At 40.8% G+C, this 25,695-nt stretch overlaps 1 protein-coding gene and 1 long non-coding RNA gene across 2 annotated transcripts in view; one reads left to right on the plus strand and one right to left on the minus strand.

Annotated features, from left to right (window-relative positions):
* The window catches only part of atp1a3b (ATPase Na+/K+ transporting subunit alpha 3b), a 63,393-nt gene extending 56,099 nt beyond the window's left edge, over window positions 1-7,294 (minus strand). Inside the window, exon 1 of the mRNA XM_034174428.1 lies at window positions 7,241-7,294. Within this exon, the coding sequence (XP_034030319.1) occupies window positions 7,241-7,279 (39 nt within the window). The 5' untranslated portion in view covers window positions 7,280-7,294. The remainder of the gene's footprint in view (window positions 1-7,240) is intronic.
* A 1,351-nt stretch (window positions 7,295-8,645) lies between these two features.
* The window catches only part of LOC117514135, an 84,196-nt gene continuing 67,146 nt past the window's right edge, over window positions 8,646-25,695 (plus strand). The window contains exon 1 of the long non-coding RNA XR_004561815.1: window positions 8,646-8,967. This is a non-coding gene — a long non-coding RNA (uncharacterized LOC117514135). The remainder of the gene's footprint in view (window positions 8,968-25,695) is intronic.

Here is a 25,695-nt window from a genome sequence, read left to right on the forward strand (position 1 = left end):
TCATCATGGGCATGAATGCCATGGTAATTTTGGATTTTTAATGATGTCTTTGAACTGTTATTTTGTCAGGGTGAAATGACTGTACAGCATACATTATTAATAACTCAAAAAAAAAAAAAAAAAAACAAGAATTGGGTGCACAAGTTTGAATTTATTTTGGATCTTCTTTAATCCAAACAGGGTCAAAATTATTATCGAAAGATCTGATCAATAATAAAATAAATAAATAATAAAATAAATAAATAAATTCAACAAAACAAACTGAAAATCCATCTTAAGATATTGCCCCTCCTGCCTTCCATGCCCATCTCTCCATCCCCTCATCATCTTCATCTGGTCTATTTGCAGACTAGAATACAAGAAGATGAAATTTGTGTTTTCTGGTTTTATAGTTAATATGGCCTGTCATGATGTGTGAGCAAGCATCTTTGGCCTTCTTTACAGGTATGCTACTTTTTTAAAGTTAATTTACTCCAACCACTCCCAGCAGAGAGAGTACACAGGCTATGAGGTCTGTTACAAAGATGCTTCTCCCTGGATACCACAGTGTAAAGTAGAGTAAAGTTTACAACTCCCCCTTGGAATGCCTGTCCATTGCAGGCCGGTAACAAGCACATTAACTCTCTTGCCCAAGGACACAGACAGGCTGATATAGGTGCTCTTGACTTTGTTGCAATAATACTTTGTTTGGCTGAGCAGGGGATAATAAATTCATCATCTTTGTGCAATGGGGTAAGTCTAAATTGAAAAGATATCAGATACCTAATCCTCTAAATTTTTTATAGACCTGCCAAAAAAAAGTACCACAGTCAAAGTCAACTTTATTGTGAAATGCTGTTTCTCAGAATAACACATTATGGAGATGATTGTCTCTTTTTTTATTATTATTTTCACAAATCTTTGTTGACCTGGTGTGGAAAAACTTTATGATTTGTGCAGTTACAGAGGGAGAAACACACACACACACACACACACACACACACACACACACACACACACACACACACACACACACACACACACACACACACACACACACACACACACACACACACAATGACACACTGAATTACTCCATGTAAGTCAGGCAACCAACGCTTCTGACCTGTGTTGGGTCTGGGAGCCCATCAGCATGTTAATATTATTAGCCATATCAATCACTGTGGCGACAGTGAATTTGTTTTCAATTAATGTACAAAAGAGACAGCAATGACCTTTGCATTTTATTAGCATTGCACAAACTGAGCTCACCACAAAAGCTTTGTCATTAGCCTGATGGTACAGGGCATGAACCATGTACTTCTGCAGAACTCCCACAAAGAACAATGTCTTCATCACTAAAGCTGTCTATTGATCAGAGTCCCTCAAAGGGGACAATGCAGGAGCATTTTAATCAATGAGCTGACCTTTATCGACCTGTTTCAAACCCAAGCATTCTACGTGGTTGGGTAGACAGTAAAACTGCATGATTGGTCAGACTGTGCTTTCCTTTTGGTTCATGCATGTGACAGATTAGACTTATTTCAGTGCAGCCTATCAGCATGGGGTGGCTGATGCAGTGCAAAGGGATGTGCAGTAGTATGCATCCAACTGATGGGAAACTCACACCAACCAGGGTTCTTCCTGGGCCAAAATGAGACTGAGGTAGTAGCCCATCACAAGACAGTGTGTGAGTGTGTGTGTGTGTGGGGGGACGACTTCGGGCCACATGTTGTTTTTGTTCCACTTAGGGTTTTATAGGTGCAGACCAAATTTGAACTCAGTCAGATAAGATTTAGAGGTCCCCCAAAGTGGCACATTCTCCTCTCCCTCCGCTGGCAAGGCAACATCACCCTAATGGGAGAAGACTCTGGTGCCATTATTTTTCTTTTACAGTTACATGTGATGGCTTCTAATTGTAAAAAGTGGTGGTTGATTGGTCACCCAGAGGAGAACATTACTGGAATTACTGGATTACTACATTGCTTGTTTGGAGAAAATTGTTGCTTTGAGGGGGACCACTAAACAATGTCCGATTATAGTAGAATTTGGCACAGATCTTTTATTTTATTAGTGGAACAAGAACAACATGTGGCCCAAAAGATTTTGTAGTGTTTGTTGACTTGGAGTTGTTCTCTCTATATATCTATTCAATAATGACTATAATATTACTTGCTGGAGAAGCCAAAAGAAATTATTTTTAATCATAATATTATAGTATTGTGCTGTAAATTTGACAACTACATGTCAGTTATGATGATGGGCTGCTGTAGTAACAACACAAAAATAAGAAGAACAACGCATTAGTATGACACAAGTATCCAAGCTTTCACCGAAAGACTTTGCTTCGACACCAACGAAACCTAGTTTAATCAAACACCACACTGTGACTTTATTAGAAAAGCTTACATTACCCGAAGCCATTCCTATTACTGCCAGGGCACACCTGCCAACATCTGAATGTAGCAATGTGGGGCATGCAGGCGTAGCCTCGAATGCCTAGTTACGCACGAAGCGTTAACTACTGGGGACCAGGGGGAGTGCCCGGACCCACACAACTGTGGGACTAATGGGCATCCCACACACACTCATGCGGGACACAGGGGTAAATACCACCCAATGCGGGACAGTTGGCAGCTGTGCCAGGGTCTTCAAATTCACAGGGACCATTCTTGGGACACAGATCTTGTACAAGTTCAAAGATGGCTAGCCTGGACCTTTTTAAGAAGTCAAAAGGTCACATTCTGCTGTTGGCAGAATCTGATAGAGACATTCTGCCACCATGTATGCTGAACAAATAAATGTGTATGCATGCCTGCAATAATGTTAAAACTGCAAAGCAACAAAATTGTTGCTGAAGAATGATGGAATTTGTGCCTGACTAGGCAGGCGTCATTAAAATATTTTTGCTCAAACCTTTATCTTGGGTAAAACCCAGTGCTGACGATAGTCAAATGAGGCAGTATGAAATATTCATGAGGCGACTGCCTCACATTTTTCTAAGCAGGAAAAACACTGAGAACAGACAAAAGCTTCTCCTCAAAGCTGAGTATACTACAGCAGTATTACACATCAGTATCACTTTTGGACAGTTCAGCAAAACAATTATGAGTAATAAACCAGCATAGAGGCTTTATGATGGAATGATGTGGACCTCTCTGTAAACTCAACTCTGTCTTGTCTGTGTTGCATGGGGAAAGAAGGTGATTAGTTGAATTGATCAATGTATTCAGGTGATGGACTCAAATCTAATCAAAAATAAAATGGAACTTGAATATTTGAAAACAAATATCAGTGCACAGAAAACCCATGTAAATGCTTTATTCTTATATACATTGTCTCTCCAGGAGAGGTGAGATACAAAGCTATACTAATGTGTTGATAACTATTTACACTCAATTGGCTTCTTCAACACTTTGCTTTCTGGTACTGTAATTCAGGGCCCACAATGGTATGGTGGAAGGGACCAGACATTCAACACACTGTGCACACCAGTCAAGATCTTGTTGGTGTGCAGCATTGTCTACCCTGGCTTTCAGGCACACTGAAAGGAGCTCTGCCCCACCTTGTGACCTAATATGAAAGCCTCAGTGCCACCATTAATGCACCTTGATCTCTTTACTCCCCTGTCTACCGAATCTGCCTGCAACTTCACCTCTTCAAAAATCACCATCATTACCACAATGTCTTGTAAAGGACAATGGCTTCCACAGAGATCCTACCACCTGCCTAACTGCATGGCTGCAGTCTCTGATAACCAATGTCAAAAAAAAAACAGTGAGAGGAAACGGGAGACACTGTAACGTGACCCTCAGATCATTAACTGGTAACAGGATATACAGCCTACCCTCTCTGCACTCTTACCTTTCTTTAAATTCCTCTCTCTGTTTTTCTATGGGGCATTATAGTTATTTGTCTTTGCCACTCTTTCTGTCTCAGCAGTGGTTGCCCCTATTGCTTTGCGCATGTTTGAAATTTAAAAAGAAGAGAAAAAACAGAAGTTGATTAATTTATGCAGCTCTTGCAAATCATTCAAAAATACATTCAGTAGTCACTGAATGTATTTTTGAATGAATGCAGCATCTCCCTCCCACTGAATGCAGCATCTCCCTCCCAATAAACTTACACCGATAAAGCTCTTTTGCATTACTGTATATAATAAATTCACCCCAGTTAATCTATCAGCAATAGTGATCTATTAGCATTTTGGCATTACACTGAACACTGAAATAGGACTCACTGGCACAACTCTCAACTGGTTTCGCTCATATCTCACGAACAGGACAGAATGTGTTACACTCGGACAATCCAAATCCAAAACCCATACTGTCACCTGTGGAGTGCCACAAGGGTCCGTCCTTGGTCCAACCCTTTTTACCATCTACATGCTCCCCCTTGGTCAAATCATCCGTAAACACAAGATTTAATTTCATTGCTACGCAGATGACACACAGTTATACATCAAAATGGACTCCACACTCCCCTCAGCTCTACCGTATGCCTTTCAGGCTTGCCTGGAGGAGATAGAGGCATGGATGACTGATAACTTTCTTAAACTAAACACTGACAAAACTCAAGCCATCCTCATCGGTACCCCACATCAAACCCAGTCCTCCTCCCTCACCAGTATTCCCATTCTCTGCCACAACATTCCCCTGTCCACCTCCGTCACCAACCTTGGAGTCAGATTTGACCCACATCTCACCTTTGACACCCACATCCGCCACCTATGCAAAGTCTCCTTCCATCACCTCAAAAACATAGCCAAACTCCGCCCCTCCCTTTCCCAACCGGATGCTGAGAGGTTGGTCCATGCTTTTGTCTCCTCCAGGTTGGACTATTGCAATGCCCTCCTCATCGGGACCCCTGGTAAAAACCTGCAAAAGCTGCAGCACATCCAGAACTGTGCTGCCCGGGTCCTGATGAGGAGGCGCAAGTTTGACCACATCACCCCTGTCCTCAGTTCCCTCCACTGGCTGCCCATCAAATACAGAATAGAGTACAAACTCTGCCTCCTGACTTATCAGTGCATGCACGGAACCGCCCCTGCCTACCTCAGTGAACTCCTCACCCCACACACCACCTCAAGATCTCTCCTCTCCACCACCTCCTCACACTGCCTTCACCAACCCAGGACCAGACTCTCCACCATGGGAGACAGGGCCTTCCAGGCAGTGGCCCCTCGGCTCTGGAACTCCCTCCCAGAGACCCTGAGGGCCCCACAAAGTGTGGAGGCCTTTAAAAAAGGCCTAAAGACATTGTTATTTCAAAAGGCCTTTTAGATATCTTATCATTTGAAATGGTTTCTAAAAAATCTGTTTTTGAAGTCTGTTTTGGTTCTGTTTTTAAATCCTTGCTGTAGTACTTTGAGATTTCTTTGAAATGTAAGGTGCAATACAAATAAAATGTATTATTATTATTATTATTATTATTATTATTACAATAACAATGAACGCATGTAACTCTTATTTTGTTGTTTGAAATACTTTTTTTAAAATATGTGCCTATGATATTAAAAAAAGATAAAGGTGCAACTAATAGTGTTTTAAATGGTTTAAAACTCTATGAATTATTATTAGTATTACTGCAATTAATTACTTGCTTACTTTGCAAAATGTTAGAAAGAGAAAAAAAATAGCTAAAAACCAACTTTTTATCTTCAGATTACTTGTGTTTTCTGTCCAGCATTCCAAAATTAAAAAAATAATACAGTTATAGTGATTAAAAAAAGGAATATACATTTATCATTACCTCCACTGAGGAAGTAATGTGATTGCCATCATTTGTCTGTCAGGAGGATATTTCAAAAATTTATCAAAGAATTTAGGATTTTTATGAAGAAATTAGCTTTGAAGTGAGGATTTTATTAAAAAGAAGGCATGAATTTTCACTTTTAGATTGCCAGAAGACATGTGGGAGACTCTGCCTAGATTTGAAGTGTTTTCATGTAACAAAGCCCTTGATATTCCATTCCACAGTGGAGCTGGGACTGGTGAGGCAACAGATAATAGTTGCACTATGGAGTTTCTCAAATCCCAGCATTCTCTTGGGGGTCTTGGTAGCTATCCTCCTTCAACAGCCAATCAGTTCTGAGGTACTGCCAACTCCAGACAAACAGATTTATTTCTGAATGACTGATGTAAATGAAGCCCACGTGACTTGGAAATGTTGATGTACCATCTAATGAAAACTAATGAAAACTGGCTGTCAAAGTGATATTTACTATAAATATATAAATGTGAGACAATAATTGTGTCAAGTGTACATTTTATGTCTTGAGTATTTTATTGCACTTTATGAAAGCACTCTGTTGACTAGGGGTGGTGGCCAAGTGTTTAATGCGCTTGGTTTCAGTTCAGAAGGCTCTGGGTTCAAATCCCACCCCTGCCACATTTCTCCATGTAATGTGGAGTTGCGTCAGGAAGGGCATCGGGCATAAAACCTGTGCCAATTCTACATGCAGATCCACCTTGGATTTGCTGTAGCGACCCCTAGTACAAACAAGGGAGCAGCCGAAGGGACTTACATATATGAAAGCACTCTGTTGCTGTTTAATATTTTATTAAATATTCTGATTATACAAAATTGGTTCCTTTGAATTTATTTCTGAACATATTTTAATTATATGTGCTTAAACTTAAGCGTACCATTAAGTGGGACCAAGGCTGCAGTACTTAAATTTATTAATGTCTGTGCTGTGCACTTCGACATGCGGATCTGCTGTGGCGCCCCCGAGTGAAAACAAGGGAACGGCTGAAGGGGGAAAAAAAATCTTGCTAATCCTATCACCTCTTCAGAAATCAGCAACGCCCAATATAACATTGCAGCAGCATGGAATGCAGAAAAGACTAACGATGCCTGTTTGTGAACGTGTGTAAAGACTCTCTGTCAAATCGTCACTATAGCTCTGACAAAATGAGCTGGTTCGCTCTCGCGTATTCTTGACACATGCTTGAGCCTCACAGTCGAGCATCACTGCAGCCCGACGCTTATTGCGTGGCATCTCGGTCCAGCCAATCACAGCTCGTTGCAGGGAATTTCCACCGCGGAGACCACGCCCCCATTTTGACGCAGAAAGCGAGTCGGAAGCAATGCCCCCTGCAGCCTTGGGAAAGGGCAGCTGATGTGCCAATGCACCTTGTACATGCCAAAACGAAATAAAAAAGCAGAATCAGCGGTAAAAAGGAGCGTCCAGTAGTCAAGAGGAGTTGCATACATGCATCTGTCCATTTATCTATCTATCCATCTCACCCAGGGTCACCTTGCGCTTAAAGGCGAGGAAACACCCTTTGCGTCTCATGAGGGACTGCCTCTTTTTATAACGCCATTCTCTGGAGATGTATCCTCCGAAACTCGTCTGCCTCACGCACACCCTACTGAAGCAAACTTCTACGTAACAGCAGTGCACACATAAACACTTTTTTGTACTCTCATGCTTTTTGACGCAGTGCCCAATTCTACTTCCGATGTGTCTTTCCAATCTACAGGAAAGAATCCAGAGCATATGCTCTGGATTCTTTCCTGTAGATAAATGACAGTTGCGGGAGCCGCACGCGGACTGGTGCCACCGGCGTGCACGGTCTCCACCACACGCACGGTTGTCTCAGTCTGCAGCGTCATGGTGAGCAGTGGCTCACAAAATCACAATTGCTTCTGCAGGGTGGCGATGGAGCAGAAATTGCGCACTAACTCAGTGGGGTCGATTGTCCCTTTGACTCATTAATTTAGCTATTAAATAATAATAATAATAATAATAATAATAAAAACATCGACTTTAAATTTAATCCCGCAGCAGAATTTTAAGTCATAGTTACAAACTTAATTCCCTCCTGATTACCGGCTGGCTGGCTGTCACAAGAGGGGGAATAAGACGATGCGGTTTTGCACAGTAACCGCATTATGACGCACGGGTCATCCAAGGTGCCGGTATGTGCTCATCTACTTCCAGGTTCACCCCAAAATGCCCCTGCAGAGGGCATGGGGGAGGTCGTTAAACTGGCATGAAGTGTAACGCGAATAAACCGATTAGTTCTGGTTAAGTTAGTCTGGTAAAAGTAGCAGACACCTAAAATACATGACCTGGAGAGACTACTTTGAAGACTTTGGTACCGGTCTGTATTCACATTAATACGCGTATTTTAGTAGTTAAAACCTTTCCAGAGTAGGTTTAACCCCTAAAATAGTTGCTGCTATATATCAGTTTGTCGCAGTCGTTGAGAGCAGGTTAAAACACGATTCCGCATTACAGTCAATGTCACTCAGGGGGGGAAATAAATAAATAACACAGCGGCTCAGTTTCAGTTTACTGTCTGTGACTTCACATGCCACTTCAGGAGGATTACAACGCAGTTTAATTTTATTTTTTAAGTTTTAAAAAGCCGGTCTTACCCCCATGGTGGCGTCACTGGTCTTCTCTCAGGTGGTGCTCAGGTTGAGAGGTTTCAGCCCCTCACGGTGTTTTATATATATTTAAAAAAAAACTGTCTAAATCGAGCAGGTATTCTAAAGAACGACAGGCAAGTTCGAGAGGACTAACAAAAGAATGGAATAAAGTGGGTAACCTTCAGTTCAGTCCTTCCCAGCGGCTCTTTCAAAACAAGCCGTGCGGTCTCATCACGCAGAAGCGCGCGCCTCTCCTTCCGCTGCGCTCGTGGCTGCGAACACCGGCCGAACTACTACCGCTACCTGCTCAGGATTCTGTCTCCCTCCGCCGCCTGACGGCTGCCGCAGTACTCCGCTACTCAAGCCGCGCCTCTTCCGCCAATGGAAGCAGCGCCACCGCGAGCGGCATTGACGAGGCGGTTGAATTGGGCCCGCCCAGCGCGCGCGCTCGTAGCTGTCCAATCGTCTTTACGAGCGTCTCATCGGTGAGGAAAAGACTGACCAATGGAGCGCATCGAGTTCTAGCAGCGGACCAATAGCAGGGAGACTCTGCCCCCCCTGTTTCACTGCAGAATTTCCGAGTCGTGCAGCCAGCAGCCGTCGTGAGTCTCTCTAGGCCGAAATTCGCTATAAATGGACGCACCACAAGGTTAGACTGTGGCTGTCGTGATTGTGTTTGTTTTTTTTTTATCTGCGCGTGTCCTATAAATGTGTGTATGTGCTTGCATGTGATAAACCACCCCTCTGTCCTGTCGATTCGGTCATGTGCATGTTGTGCACCTCAGTGCGACGACAGGCCTGGACGCGCACAGTCATACAGGCGTGCAGGACAGAAAAGTGCAGCTAAAGAAATATTCGACAAATGCTGCTAATCTGCAGTTCACATATCAGCAGCCACCTGGGGTTCTAGAATGGGAGCAGAAAAGTGTGTTCTACACAAGAGTGTGGAGGTCATGTGTGGTCACCCGTTTTTATTTGTGCACAAGATGATGCGAATCTGCCTAGTAGTTTTTATTTATTTTTTTCTCCTTGTTTAACATTTTTACTTATTTTTTCAGCCTTTTTTGAGTTCCCAGTATAAGAATATCTCAAGCATCATCATCGCATGATCAACTGTCTTCTGAAAAAGATTTCTACCATGAAAACCTATTTAAAGATACAAAAATAGTGTTCCTAGTTTATTTCAAATAGGATTCACACACGCACACATATATCATGAAAAGTTCAATACTTTTGTCAGTAATTTCAGAAACAGAAAATTTGATGCATTCTAGACTCATTACATATAAACTGAAATGTTTATTTCATTTTATTTTAATTTTGATAAATGTAGCCTAAAGCTCAAAAAATAAAGTAGAAAAATCATCATAAAATATTTCATAAGATGAAATTTTAAAAAAGATTTATAATACAGAAATGTCAAACTTCTGAAGAGTATGTTCATTTATGCACTCAATACTTGGTCGGGGCTCCTTTGCTAAAAGAATTACTAAATCAATGCAGTGTTATGGAGGTGATCAATCTGTGGCACTGGGAGATGTTACAGAACCCCAAGTCTCTTTGATAGCAGCCTTCAGCTTGTCTGTATTGTTGGATCTGGTGTCTTTCATCTTCCTCTTGACAATACCTCTGTGGGATTCAGGTCTGGCAAGTTGGCTGGCCAATCAAGTACAGTAATATATATTCAGCAAACCAGTTACTAGTAGTTTTGACACGGTGGGCAGGCGCCAAGTCCTGTTGGAAAAAGAAATCAGCCAGCATGCCCATAAAGGATGTCAGCAGATGAAACCAAGAAGTTCTCTAAATGATAAAACATGGTGGACCAACACCAGCAGATGACATGCCACCTCAAATCGTGACTTAGCCCAGGAAAGCCACTTCTGATATTGTCTGTGGTTCAGGAGTGACTTGACACTAGGAATGCGTCACTTGCATCCCATTTCCAACCCAGTGTCTGTGCATGGTGGCTCTTGATGCACTGACTCCAGGCTCAGTCCACTTCTTGCGAAGCTCCACCAAGTTCTTGAATCCGCTCTGCTTGACAATTTTCTCAAGGTTGCAGTCATCTCTGTTGTTTGTTAATCTTTTCTTTGTATAGCCATTATATGTTTACTCTTATGTGGTTATTTGGAATTACTGTGATTATGAACTGATGTTACTGGGGGCACAGTGGCTTATTGGGCAGCATGGTGGATTAGTGGTTAGCACTGTTGTCTGACAGCAAGGTCATGGGCTCGCTTCCTGCCCTTTTTGTGTGGAGTTTGCATGTTCTACCCGTGTCTGTGTGGAGTTTGCATGTTCTACCCGTGTCTGTGTGGGTTTGCTCCGGTCACTCCGGTCTCCTCCCACAGTCAAAACATGCTTATTTAGGGTCTGCTCCTTTCTCTGCCCTTGACCAAGGCAGCGTTTCAACATCTGGAGTTTGTACCCAGGTGCCAGACTGTGGCAGCCCACTGCTCCTAGTTGTTAGATTGTGTCTAACTGTAATTAGAATGGGTTAAATGCAGAGGACAAATTTCATTGTATGTATGGACAATAAAGGCTCTTCCTCTTGTATTAATATGAGGTGCTGAAATTGAAAAGGACAGTGGAATTTATGATTCACCTAAGTTTGTGACAAGCAAGACACTATAAGTCGATCAGTTTTAAGAAGAGACTGATGCCTTTGTGGCAAAAATCCTGTGAGGTGCAATGGCTATCTGCAGCAGAGTTGGCATTTTCTTGATAATAGACTTACAATACCATAACTTAACATTTTCGCAATGAAAATGTATGAACTGTATTTTTCTTGACATTTACAAGCAGCTGAAAGTACATTTGATCTGTCCTGACTTGTGTGGATCACACAGCATAAATAATGAAGCATAATCCCAAAATTATAAAAAGTTTGGATGGCATGGAAAATGCTAATTCATGGGGAAAAAACCACAATGATTCTTACATTTACTTAGACTTCTGTTTCATTGCAGACAGTATGAATCAAGGCTATTTCATGTTTTTAATGGTCAGCATTTACTTCCCTCTGGAAGTATAGGAACACTTTGTATTTCACACATTTTAATTTGTTTATGCCATTTTAAATACAAATAAAATAAAATTTCTAAAATTATCTTCCTTAAACTCAAAAGCAGGGGTGGTGACCAAGTGGTTAGTTTACTTGGTTTCAGTACGGAAGGTTCCTGGTTCAAACCCCACCTCTGCCATGTTTCTCCATGTACTGTGGAGAAACAAGGAAATACTGGCAATAAAACTGATTATTTACAAATATTATACCAAAGCCTTCCATTACTTATGCAATCCATCATCTTGGCTTTTATATGTTTAATTAATTCATTTCAAGTTGTAGAGATTTGCTTTCAGTTTAAGGAAGATAATTTTAGATTTATTTATTTTTTTTATCTTGAAAGGGCATAAACAAATTAAAACATGTGTAGTACCAAGTGTTCCAATACTTTTCAAGGGTACTGTATTTTCAGTCAATGAAATTCCTCCAGATTCCTTGGAGATTGGGTAGTTTCTGTTGTCATTATGATTTAAAAAGAGTAAACACAGTTATTTCACAATGAATAGCTTCACACAACTAACAATGAGTAAAAAAGTTTTTGTGTTATCTCTGAAAAATGTCAACAAAAAAAAAATTGTGCCATGGTATGTAAACTTATAATCACAACTGCATTTCCTTTCGTGTAGCTTTGTTTTGGACTCTTTTTAGAGGGTTATCTTGGACTCCTCTCCCTCATTATATTTTTGTCATTGTTTGGGCTGTTTGCCACAAATTTTTGGAATAATAAATCACCTTGATTTTTGTAGGTACCTCCTGTCTCTTGCTGCCTGCATATTGGGGTTCAATCTGACATGGTATTAATCGCAGCAAAAATACTCTGTCCAAACTTTTTTGGACTATATTGCAGGCCTGAAATGGAGGAATAGATGTATATTATACAAATTATATGTGTGCGTATATATATATATATATATATATATATATATATATATATATATATATATATATATATATACGTCTGGCTGTTTCGAGCTGAAAACATCCTAATTTAAAGCTCTGTTCACCCAGGACGTCATCAGAGAGTAGTTTCAGAAGAAGCTGGCATCAGGAGTTTACCCGGACATTCCACTGTTAAAGGAGATTTTGTAATGAAAGAACGTGCGGACGAATTTGCCGAGTCGGATCCGTGACGACGTGGCAAATCCGTCTGCGCCGCGACATGAAAAACACCTCCGTGTTGAAAACCATATGTAAAATTCAGGCGGCTTTTGATGGCTTTCAACAAGTGAATATCTGAGAAATTGTTTAACAGCTTGGGCATGTTCCAACTTGTCCGTTAAGGTTTCCAACGGAGGTGTTTTTCCTGTGGCGACCCCCCGCGGTCGGGTCCGGCCCGACATGCGAATCTGCCCGCACGTTCTTTCATTACAAAATCTCCTTTAACAGTGGAGATTTTAGTTAGTTACCCCCTGGCAGATCCCGAGCAGCTGGGAAAGCAGGCTGACTGGGTGACTGTGAGGAGGAAGCGTAGCCCTAAACAGAAGCCCTGTGTACACCGCCAACCCGTTCACATCTCTAACCGTTTTTCCCCACTCGACGACACACCCGCCGAGGATCAAACTCTGGTTATTGGCGACTCTGTTTTGCGAAATGTGAAGTTAGCGACACCAGCAACCATAGTCAATTGTCTTCCGGGGGCCAGAGCAGGCGACATTGAAGGAAATTTGAAACTGCTGGCTAAGGCTAAGCGTAAATTTGGTAAGATTGTAATTCACGTCGGCAGTAATGACACCCGGTTACGCCAATCGGAGGTCACTAAAATTAACATTAAATCGGTGTGTAACTTTGCAAAAACAATGTCGGACTCTGTAGTTTTCTCTGGGCCCCTCCCCAATCAGACCGGGAGTGACATGTTTAGCCGCATGTTCTCCTTGAATTGCTGTCTGTCTGAGTGGTGTCCAAAAAATGAGGTGGGCTTCATAGATAATTGGCAAAGCTTCTGGGGAAAACCTGGTCTTGTTAGGAGAGACGGCATCCATCCCACTTTGGATGGAGCAGCTCTCATTTCTAGAAATCTGGCCAATTTTCTTAAATCCTCCAAACCGTGACTATCCAGGGTTGGGACCAGGAAGCAGAGTTGTAGTCTTACACACCTCTCTGCAGCTTCTCTCCCCCTGCCATCCCCTCATTACCCCATCCCCGTAGAGACGGTGCCTGCTCCCAGACTACCAATAACCAGCAAAAATCTATTTAAGCATAAAAATTCAAAAAGAAAAAATAATATAGCACCTTCAACTGCACCACAGACTAAAACAGTTAAATGTGGTCTATTAAACATTAGGTCTCTCTCTTCTAAGTCCCTGTTGGTAAATGATATAATAATTGATCAACATATTGATTTATTCTGCCTTACAGAAACCTGGTTACAGCAGGATGAATATGTTAGTTTAAATGAGTCAACACCCCCGAGTCACACTAACTGTCAGAATGCTCGTAGCACGGGCCGGGGCGGAGGATTAGCAGCAATCTTCCATTCCAGCTTAGTAATTAATCAAAAACACAGACAGAGCTTTAATTCATTTGAAAGCTTGACTCTTAGTCTTGTCCATCCAAATTGGAAGTCCCAAAAACCAGTTTTATTTGTTATTATCTATCGTCCACCTGGTCGTTACTGTGAGTTTCTCTGTGAATTTTCAGACCTTTTGTCTGACTTAGTGCTTAGCTCAGATAAGATAATTATAGTGGGCGATTTTAACATCCACACAGATGCTGAGAATGACAGCCTCAACACTGCATTTAATCTATTATTAGACTCTATTGGCTTTGCTCAAAAAGTAAATGAGTCCACCCACCACTTTAATCATATCTTAGATCTTGTTCTGACTTATGGTATGGAAATAGAAGCCTTAACAGTATTCCCTGAAAACTCCCTTCTGTCTGATCATTTCTTAATAACATTTACATTTACTCTGATAGACTACCCAGCAGTGGGGAATAAGTTTCATTACACTAGAAGTCTTTCAGAAAGCGCTGTAACTAGGTTTAAGGATATGATTCCTTCTTTATGTTCTCTAATGCCATATACCAACACAGTGCAGAGTAGCTACCTAAACTCTGTAAGGGAGATAGAGTATCTCGTCAATAATTTTACATCCTCATTGAAGACAACTTTGGATGCTGTAGCTCCTCTGAAAAAGAGAGCTTTAAATCAGAAGTGTCTGACTCCGTGGTATAACTCACAAACTCGTAGCTTAAAGCAGATAACCCGTAAGTTGGAGAGGAAATGGCGTCTCACTAATTTAGAAGATCTTCACTTAGCCTGGAAAAAGAGTCTGTTGCTCTATAAAAAAGCCCTCCGTAAAGCTAGGACATCTTTCTACTCATCACTAATTGAAGAAAATAAGAACAACCCCAGGTTTCTTTTCAGCACTGTAGCCAGGCTGACAAAGAGTCAGAGCTCTATTGAGCTGAGTATTCCATTAACTTTAACTAGTAATGACTTCATGACTTTCTTTGCTAACAAAATTTTAACTATTAGAGAAAAAATTACTCATAACCATCCCAAAGACGTATCGTTATCTTTGGCTGCTTTCAGTGATGCCGGTATTTGGTTAGACTCTTTCTCTCCGATTGTTCTGTCTGAGTTATTTTCATTAGTTACTTCATCCAAACCATCAACATGTTTATTAGACCCCATTCCTACCAGGCTGCTCAAGGAAGCCCTACCATTATTTAATGCTTCGATCTTAAATATGATCAATCTATCTTTGTTAGTTGGCTATGTACCACAGGCTTTTAAGGTGGCAGTAATTAAACCATTACTTAAAAAGCCATCACTTGACCCAGCTATCTTAGCTAATTATAGGCCAATCTCCAACCTTCCTTTTCTCTCAAAAATTCTTGAAAGGGTAGTTGTAAAACAGCTAACTGATCATCTGCAGAGGAATGGTCTATTTGAAGAGTTTCAGTCAGGTTTTAGAATTCATCATAGTACAGAAACAGCATTAGTGAAGGTTACAAATGATCTTCTTATGGCCTCGGACAGTGGACTCATCTCTGTGCTTGTTCTGTTAGACCTCAGTGCTGCTTTTGATACTGTTGACCATAAAATTTTATTACAGAGATTAGAGCATGCCATAGGTATTAAAGGCACTGCACTGCGGTGGTTTGAATCATATTTGTCTAATAGATTACAATTTGTTCATATAAATGGGGAATCTTCTTCACAGACTAAAGTTAATTATGGAGTTCCACAAGGTTCTGTGCTAGGACCAATTTTATTCACTTTATACATGCTTCCCTTAGGCAGTATTATTAGACGGTATTGCTTAAATTTTCATTGTTACGCAGATGATACCCAGCTTTATCTATCCATGAAGCCAGAGGACACACACCAATTAGCTAAACTGCAGGATTGTCTTACAGACATAAAGACATGGATGACCTCTAGTTTCCTGCTTTTAAACTCAGATAAAACTGAAGTTATTGTACTTGGCCCCACAAATCTTAGAAACACGGTGTCTAACCAGATCCTTACTCTGGATGGCATTACCCTGACCTCTAGTAATACTGTGAGAAATCTTGGAGTCATTTTTGATCAGGATATGTCATTCAAAGCGCATATTAAACAAATATGTAGGACTGCTTTTTTGCATTTACGCAATATCTCTAAAATCAGAAAGGTCTTGTCTCAGAGTGATGCTGAAAAACTAATTCATGCATTTATTTCCTCTAGACTGGACTATTGTAATTCATTATTATCAGGTTGTCCTAAAAGTTCCCTAAAAAGCCTTCAGTTAATTCAAAATGCTGCAGCTAGAGTACTGACGGGGACTAGAAGGAGAGAGCATATCTCACCCATATTGGCCTCTCTTCATTGGCTTCCTGTTAATTCTAGAATAGAATTTAAAATTCTTCTTCTTACTTATAAGGTTTTGAATAATCAGGTCCCATCTTATCTTAGGGACCTCGTAGTACCATATCACCCCAATAGAGCGCTTCGCTCTCAGACTGCAGGCTTACTTGTAGTTCCTAGGGTTTGTAAGAGTAGAATGGGAGGCAGAGCCTTCAGCTTTCAGGCTCCTCTCCTGTGGAACCAGCTCCCAGTTCAGATCAGGGAGACAGACACCCTCTCTACTTTTAAGATTAGGCTTAAAACTTTCCTTTTTGCTAAAGCTTATAGTTAGGGCTGGATCAGGTGACCCTGAACCATCCCTTAGTTATGCTGCTATAGACGTAGACTGCTGGGGGGTTCCCATGATGCACTGTTTCTTTCTCTTTTTGCTCTGTATGCACCACTCTGCATTTAATCATTAGTGATTGATCTCTGCTCCCCTCCACAGCATGTCTTTTTCCTGGTTCTCTCCCTCAGCCCCAACCAGTCCCAGCAGAAGACTGCCCCTCCCTGAGCCTGGTTCTGCTGGAGGTTTCTTCCTGTTAAAAAGGAGTTTTTCCTTCCCACTGTTGCCAAGTGCTTGCTCACAGGGGGTCGTTTTGACCGTTGGGGTTTTTCCGTAATTATTGTATGGCTTTGCCTAAAAATATAAAGCGCCTTGGGGCAACTGTTTGTTGTGATTTGGCGCTATATAAATAAAATTGATTTGATTTGATTTGATTCATGTTTGTCAAGGTATTAATTTATACATTATTTAATGATTTATTAAGCTATACAACACCATGAATAACTCAACACCGATAACTCTTCATTCATTGTTAATTAATGCTTATTACTGCATTGACTAACATGAAGATCATTAAAGTAATTCCTCAACACATTAATTACCAATAATTCACTATTAATTTTGGGGGGGGGGGGGGGTACAAGAGCTAAGAAAAAAAAATTCATTACATTTTGGAGTGAAATTAAATAACAAATCCTGTTTTTTTTTTAACTAATATTGTGAGATAGGGATGGATTTTTCCAACATTTTTGTCAATTTCACAAGAAAAAAACAAAAGATGTGAATCTGGGTCATGAGGATTCATTGAGTTGTAACAATGATAAACTGAAGTTTAGTCTTGCATTCATGCCTGTCCTGTCTTGACTCTTAAGAGTTTAAGTAATAGTTGGAGTTTTACGGCAATCATGAAAGTATTTGTTTTTACGGAAATAAAATCATTTCATCCATCCATCCATCCATTTTCTTCCGCTTTATCCGGAGTCGGGTCGCGGGGGCAGCAGCTCAAGCAAAGCCGCCCAGACCTCCAGATCCACACACACCTCCCCCTCATTTCATTTTTTGCAATTATGAAAACCATAACATTAAAACCAACTCAGTACTTTATTCTGCAGTTACTGTGCTTTATTGGGATTTTTTTTTTTCTCTAAATACTTGTACGAGGTCTGTTAGAAAAGTATCGGACCTTTTTATTTTTTTTTCAAAAACCTGATGGATTTGAATCACGTGTGCTTGCATGAGCAAACCTTGAACCTTCGTGCGCATACGTGAATTTTTTCACGCCTGTCAATTGTCTTTTTCCTGGTTCTCTCCCTCAGCCCCAACCAGTCCCAGCAGAAGACTGCCCCTCCCTGAGCCTGGTTCTGCTGGAGGTTTCTTCCTGTTAAAAGGGAGTTTTTCCTTCCCACTGTAGCCAAGTGCTTGCTCACAGGGGGTCGTTTTGACCGTTGGGGTTTTACATAATTATTGTATGGCCTTGCCTTACAATATAAAGCGCCTTGGGGCAACTGTTTGTTGTGATTTGGCGCTATATAAAAAAATTGATTGATTGATTGAATGTCTGGATAAACTCCTGATCCCGAATTCTTCTGAAAGTTCTCTGTTATCTCACAACGTCTTGGGTCCACAGAGCCTGAAATTAGGAAGTTTTTTGCTTGAAACAGCGAGACGATGCCGCCTCGGAGTGCAGATCGCCGGCAGGCGCCGTGGGCCGTCCTTACGGCGACAGTAAAACTCCAAAATCTCTCATCAGCCGTTAAAATTTTCACTGAAAACCAGCTGAATTTATCGAATGGTGTCCACTCAGTTGTGCCTTACAGGTTTTGAAAAAAATTTTATCAAACAAAGCAGCAGTCTCTGAGCCATTCCTAAACAATGAAAAATCGATGAGAGGGTGGGCCACTCCTCACTCAAAGACTGCCCACAGGCGAATCACGTAACTGACAGGTGTGAAAAAACTCTCGCATGCCCACGAGGGTTCAAGCATGTCTGATGTAATCACACGTGATTCAAATACATATAGTTTTTGAAAAAAATAATAAGGTCCATTACTTTTCTCACAGACCTCGTACATATATATATATATATATATATATATATATATATATATATATATATATATATTCACAAATGAAATGATTATATATACAAATGAAAGGAAGGTGACGCGACAAAATTTGAAATATCTTGGCTTTACATGGAAGTCAAAGTAATTAGAAGAATAACTGGGTTGTTATTTTTTTGTTTGTAAACACAAGAATGACACAGGTGTGGAAAGAGAGGGAAACTAATAAAGGCAGATGAACAGATTGTGTCTTGTCTGTGCCAAAGAAAGAAGGCTATAGACAGCGTGAGAGAGAATCACAGAGGACAAAGATGTAGAAAGAGGACATGGACTTGTATGCAGCAGTGAGTTGGCATTGCAGATCTATGGTTACATTTTTTTTTCCTGTGTTTCACTGAAGAGACGATGCAGCACTAAAAGTGCAGACTCACCGAGTTGCACACATAGTGAATGTGTGCAGAAACAAAGTGAGTATGTAAAGCCATGTCTGATTTGCAAGGCAAATGTTGGGGTCACAGCTGTTGTTCCTGCAGCAGATTGTTGCCATGCCACCCTGGCATCCGAGATCTGAGTCCATTTGATGAAACACTGCAGCATCACAATGGCGTGAGATCACAGTCAGCTTGTCATCAACTGTGGTGACACAGTGCAGTGGTTTGAGATATGTAACACTGCGGCAAGCAGAATTTAAATTTTCAATGATTAATTGTTCAGTTTCAATAAGTTTATTTATACAGTGCCAACCCAAAACATAGTTGCACAAAGACACTATACACCATAAGTTTTAAACCATACTCACCCCATATGCAAGCACATTGATGAAAAAGTTCCTCAGTTGATGATTTTTGATTATAGGAAGAAACCTCAAGGTGACCAAACTCAGCAGGGTGACCATCTGCTTTTGCCATATGCATAAATAACATCAAAGCACAACACAGAATTGTCAGAAGATGCATTGGTAGAAATGTTATTTGTGTCCAAATTTTGACTGGTGCTGTATTGGTGCTTTTATAAAATTCTATATGGACAAAATGTAATTTCACGTGTTGACAGCAACCCCAAATCCCCACATTCTTCCCACGTAGCACCCTCAGGATGTTAAACGGGTCATGTTGTGCACTACTGGTTTGTATCTGTAACTTTTACAGTTAAAGATGGATGGGGTTTTGTGTTTAACTTTCTCAGTCCCATAATTGTCTGACTGTGCACGGAGAGACTGCCCAGTTATAAGCAAAATATAAGCCTAAAACAAGCCAGTTCAAACTTTAGTGACGAACATCATGGAATTTAATTATAAGAGGTTTGCTTGCTGCACGAAACACACTCACTGAGCCGGTCTGTGCTCTGTGAGATACGTCCAGTCTGTTGGAGGGATACCATGATACATACAACCCCTGGCAATAATTATGGAATCACCGGCCTTGGAGGATGTTCATTCAGTTGTTTAATTTTGTAGAAAAAAAAGCATATCACAGACATGACACAAAACTAAAGTCATTTCAAATGGCAACTTTCTGGCTTTAAGAAACACTATAAGAAATCAAGAAAAAAAAATTGTGGCAGTCAGTAACGGTTACTTCTTTAGACCAAGCAGAGGGAAAAAAATATGGACTCACTCAATTCTGAGGAATAAATTATGGAATCACCCTGTAAATTTTCATCCCCAAAACTAACACCTGCATCAGATCAGATCTGCTCATTAGTCTGCATCTAAAAAGGAGTGATCACACCTTGGAGAGCTGTTGCACCAAGTGGACTGACATGAATCATGGCTCCAACACAAGAGATGTCAATTGAAACAAAGGAGAGGATTATCTAACTCTTAAAAGAGGGTAAATCATCACGCAATGCTGGTTGTTCACAGTCAGCTGTGTCTAAACTCTGGAGCAAATACAAACAACATGGGAAGGTTGTTAAAGACAAACATACTGGTAGACCAAGGAAGACATCAAAACGTCAAGACAGAAAACTTAAAGCAATATGTCTCGAAAATCGAAAATGCACAACAAAACAAATGAGGAACGAATGGGAGGAAACTGGAGTCAACGTCTGTGATTGAACTGTAAAAAACGCCTAAAGGAAATGGGATTTACATACAGAAAAGCTAAATGAAAGCCATCATTAACACCTAAACAGAAAAAAACAAGGTTACAATGGGTTAAGGAAAAGCAATCGTGGACTGTGGATGACTGGATGAAAGTCATATTCAGTAATGAATCTCAAATCTGCATTGGGCAAGGTGATGATGCTAGAACTTTTGTTTGGTGCCGTTCCAATGAGATTTATAAAGATGACTGCCTGAAGAGAACATGTAAATTTCCACAGTCATTGATGATATGGGGCTGCATGTCAGGTAAAGGCACTGGGGAGATGGCTGTCATTACATCATCAATAAATGCACAAGTTTACGTTGATATTTTGGACACTTTTCTTATCCCATCAATTAAAAGGATGTTTGGGGATGATGAACTCATTTTTCAAGATGATAATGCATCTTGCCATAGAGCAAAAACTGTGAAAACATTCCTTGCAAAAAGACACATAGGGTCAATGTCATTAATCCAATTGAAGATCTTTGGTGGAAGTTGAAGAAAATGGTCCATGACAAGGCTCCAACCTGCAAAGCTGAACTGGCAACAGTAATCAGAGAAAGTTGGAGCCAGATTGATAAAGAGTACTGTTTGTCACTCATTAAGTCCATGCCTCAGAGACTGCAAGCTGTTATAAAAGCCAGAGGTGGTGCAACAAAATACTAGTGAAGTGTTGGAGCGTTCTTTTGTTTTTCATGATTCCATAATTTTTTCCTCAGAATTGAATGATTCCATATTTTTTTCCCTCTGCTTGGTCTAAAAAACTAACCGTTACTGACTGCCACAAGATTACATCAATGAAAAGATATAATATGGCATATTTAAACAAATGCTGACACTAGGGATGCACCGATCCACAATTTTTCACTTCTGATCCGATCCTGATACCTGAATTTGGATATCTGCCGATCCCGATACTTTTCCGATCCAATACCATGAGCTCTGTTTGCTTTAATATTATTGTTATTATCATTATTGTTGATTTTATATGAGGATTTTCTTAAAACTGAGACCTGAAAGTTGAGCTACAATTTGCCAGAAGGTGTATCTAAGATGAAAGCCTCGATTTGATGTTTTGGTGAAAGAATTATTTTTATTTTTTATAGACTTTTATAGCCTTTTTTTATAGACTTAAAGAGAAAAGACAACACACTCTCCTGCCTGTCTCTCTCCCTCTCTGCCTGTCTCTGTCTCTCTCTCTCTGCCTGTCTCCCTGTCTCTCTGTTTGTCTGTCTCTTGCTCACTCATTCGCTTTCTCTCTTTCTCTCACCCTCCTTCTCTCTCTCTCTTTGTCTTCCTCTCTCGCTGTTCATGCTGCACAAACTTTTAACTTTTTAGAAACACAAAACATTTCAACTGTAAAATAAATGTATCATCACCGACGCTCACGCGCAGGATTTTAATGGAGACTTTTTCCCTTTCAGCGGACAGAATCTGTCGGACAGTGAACTGCTAACTTTTTAGCACACATTTTCAGCAACAATTCACTTAATTTTTCGGAAAATCCGTGCTCGACGAACAGACAGTTTGAACCCGAGAGCTGGGCAGAAATTTGTCGCTAACTGCAGCTGGAACACTGTCGAAGAGAGCTCTCTCAAATAGCCCGGCTTCAGAAACTTTCCCCTCCCCTCCTCCCACTCGGCAGTAAACAAGCAGAGAGCAAACAACAGCAGTTGAGAGGATTCACAGTGGCTCTTCTCTGGTATTGGAAAATGTAGCGGGTTGGATTGGTATTTTCCGAAACATTACGTCAGTATCGGAACCCAATATCGATCCAGCATTGGATCGGTCCCATCCCTATCTGACACAGGCTGATTTCAGCTAAACTTTTGTGGAGCTCCTAATGAAGGAACACCATAGAGTACAATCACCCTTCATTAAAAACAGCTTGATGGAAATACTTATTCAGTTCTTCCAGAGTTTAAATTAGAACTACTGTTTTGAAGAGTGTTTCCGAAGATGTCCACCTTTGGGGAATAAGCGAGTTCAGCATCACCAGTACGTATGCGCGGCGCGCTTCCGGTTGGTGGCTATCGGGACAAACAAAGCCATGTGCGCAGCTGTCGGTTATGGAAGCGTATTGCATTCACTGGATTAAAAAAAAAATGGCTGCTGATCTTGATCCTGATCCTGATCTCGTAATTATGAGATCTTTTCTCGTAATTACGAGATCAGCAGTCAAATTTTTTTTTATCCAGTGAATGCAATACACTTCTGTAACAACACAGTCCAGTGTACTGGGAACATTTATTATGCTTACTTTTGATGAGAAATGCCATTTACCGGATGCAGTCGTGAGCAATATTACGTTGATTACACGTCCGCCGTCAAGCACGTGCGTTTCATTACACTAGAAGTCTTTCAGAAAGCGCTGTAACTAGGTTTAAGGATATGATTCCTTCTTTATGTTCTCAAATTCCATATACCAACACAGGGCAGAGTAGCTACCTAAACTCTGTGAGTGAGATAGATTATCTCGTCAATAGTTTTACATCCTCATTGAGGACAACTTTGGATGCTGTAGCTCCTCTGAAAAAGAGAGCCTTAAATCAGAAGTGCCTGACTCCGTGGTATAACTCACAAACTCGCAGCTTAAAGTAGATAACCCGTAAGTTGGAGAGGAAATGGCGACTCACTAATTTAGAAGATCTTCACTTAGCCTGGAAAAAGAGTCTGTTGCTCTATAAAAAAAAGCCCTCCGTAAAGCTAGGACATCTTACTACTCATCACTAATTGAAGAAAATAAGAACAACCCCAGGTTTCTTTTCAGCACTGTAGCCAGGCTGACAAAGAGTCAGAGCTCTATTGAGCCGAGTATTCCTTTAACTTTAACTAGTAATGACTTCATGACTTTCTTTGCTAATAAAATTTTAACTATTAGAGAAAAAATTACTCATAACCATCCCAAAGACATATCGTTCTCTTTGGTTGTTTTCAGTGATGCCGGTATTTGGTGAGACTCTTTCTCTCTGATTGTTCTGTCTGAGTTATTTTCATTAGTTACTTCCTCCAAACCATCAACATGTGTATTAGACCCCATTCCTACCAGGCTGCTCAAGGAAGCCCTACCATTAATTAATGCTTCGATCTTAAATATGATCAATCTATCTTTGTTAGTTGGCTATGTACCACAGGCTTTTAAGGTGGCAATAATTAAACCATTACTTAAAAAGCCATCACTTGACCCAGCTATCTTAGCTAATTATAGGCCAATCTCCAACCTTCCTTTTCTCTCAAAAATTCTTGAAAGAGTAGTTGTAAAACAGCTAACTGATCATCTGCAGAGGAATGGTCTATTTGAAGAGTTTCAGTCAGGTTTTAGAATTCATCATAGTACAGAAACAGCATCAGTGAGGGTTACAAATGATCTTCTTATGGCCTCAGACAGTGGACTCATCTCTGTGCTTGTTCTGTTAGACCTCAGTGCTGCTTTTGATACTGTTGACCATAAAATTTTATTACAGAGATTAGAGCATGACATAGGTATTAAAGGCACTGCGCTGCGGTGGTTTGAATCATATTTATCTAATAGATTACTATTTGTTCATGTAAATGGGGAATCTTCTTCACAGACTAAGGTTAATTATGGAGTTCCACAAGGTTCTGTGCTAGGACCAATTTTATTCACTTTATACATGCTTCCCTTAGGCAGTATTATTAGACAGCATTGCTTAAATTTTCATTGTTACGCAGATGATACCCAGCTTTATCTATCCATGAAGCCAGAGGACACACACCAATTAGCTAAACTGCAGGATTGTCTTACAGACATAAAGACATGGATGACCTCTAATTTCCTGCTTTTAAATTCAGATAAAACTGAAGTTATTGTACTTGGCCCCACAAATCTTAGAAACATGGTGTCTAACCAGATCCTTACTCTGGATGGCATTACCCTAACCTCTAGTAATACTGTGAGAAATCTTGTAGTCATTTTTGATCAGGATATGTCATTCAATGCGCATATTAAACAAATACACTCAACAAAAATATAAACACAACACTTTTGGTTTTGCTCCCATTTTGTATGAGATGAATTCAAAGATCTAAAACGTTTTCCACATACACAATATCACCATTTCCCTAAAATATTGTTCACAAACCAGTCTAAATCTGTGATAGTGAGCACTTCTCCTTTGCTGAGATAATCCATCCCACCTCACAGGTGTGCCATACCAAGATGCTGATTAGACACCATGATTAGTGCACAGGTGTGCCTTAGACTGTCCACAATAAAAGGCCACTCTGAAAGGTGCAGTTTTGTTTTATTGGGGGGGGATACCAGTCAGTATCTGGTGTGACCACCATTTGCCTCATGCAGTGCAACACATCTCCTTCGCATAGAGTTGATCAGGTTGTCAATTGTGGCCTGTGGAATGTTGGCCCACTCCTCTTCAATGGCTGTGCGAAGTTGCTGGATATTGGCAGGAACTGGTACACGCTGTCTTATACGCCGGTCCAGAGCATCCCAAACATGCTCAATGGGTGACATGTCCGGTGAGTATGCCGGCCATGCAAGAACTGGGACATTTTCAGCTTCCAAGAATTGTGTACAGATCCTTGCAACATGGGGCCGTGCATTATCCTGCTGCAACATGAGGTGATGTTCTTGGATGTATGGCACAACAATGGGCCTCAGGATCTCGTCATGGTATCTCTGTGCATTCAAAATACCATCAATAAAATGCACCTGTGTGTTATATGGCTGGGGGGGCCTGGCTGCCGGTTTGTTTCTGTCTTTTGGTTTTCCTCCCAGGTGGCGTGCGTTTGGGACTGAGTGGCTGTGTTGCTGAGGCTGTCAGGACCTCACCCTGATCACCTGCGACTCGTCAGGACTCACAGCTGTGGTGCATCTGGATGGATTGGAACATGTTGGCATTTAAGACTGGAGTGCACAGTGTGTATTTGCCAGAGACTCGACCTTGTGACCAGACGGGTGAGATCGTCGTCTCGGGAGCCATCTCATCAACAGCGGATGCTGAGAACGTCCAGGTTTGA

The sequence above is a fragment of the Thalassophryne amazonica genome, chromosome 7 (genome assembly GCF_902500255.1).
Source record: "Thalassophryne amazonica chromosome 7, fThaAma1.1, whole genome shotgun sequence".
Classification (NCBI taxonomy): domain Eukaryota; kingdom Metazoa; phylum Chordata; class Actinopteri; order Batrachoidiformes; family Batrachoididae; genus Thalassophryne; species Thalassophryne amazonica.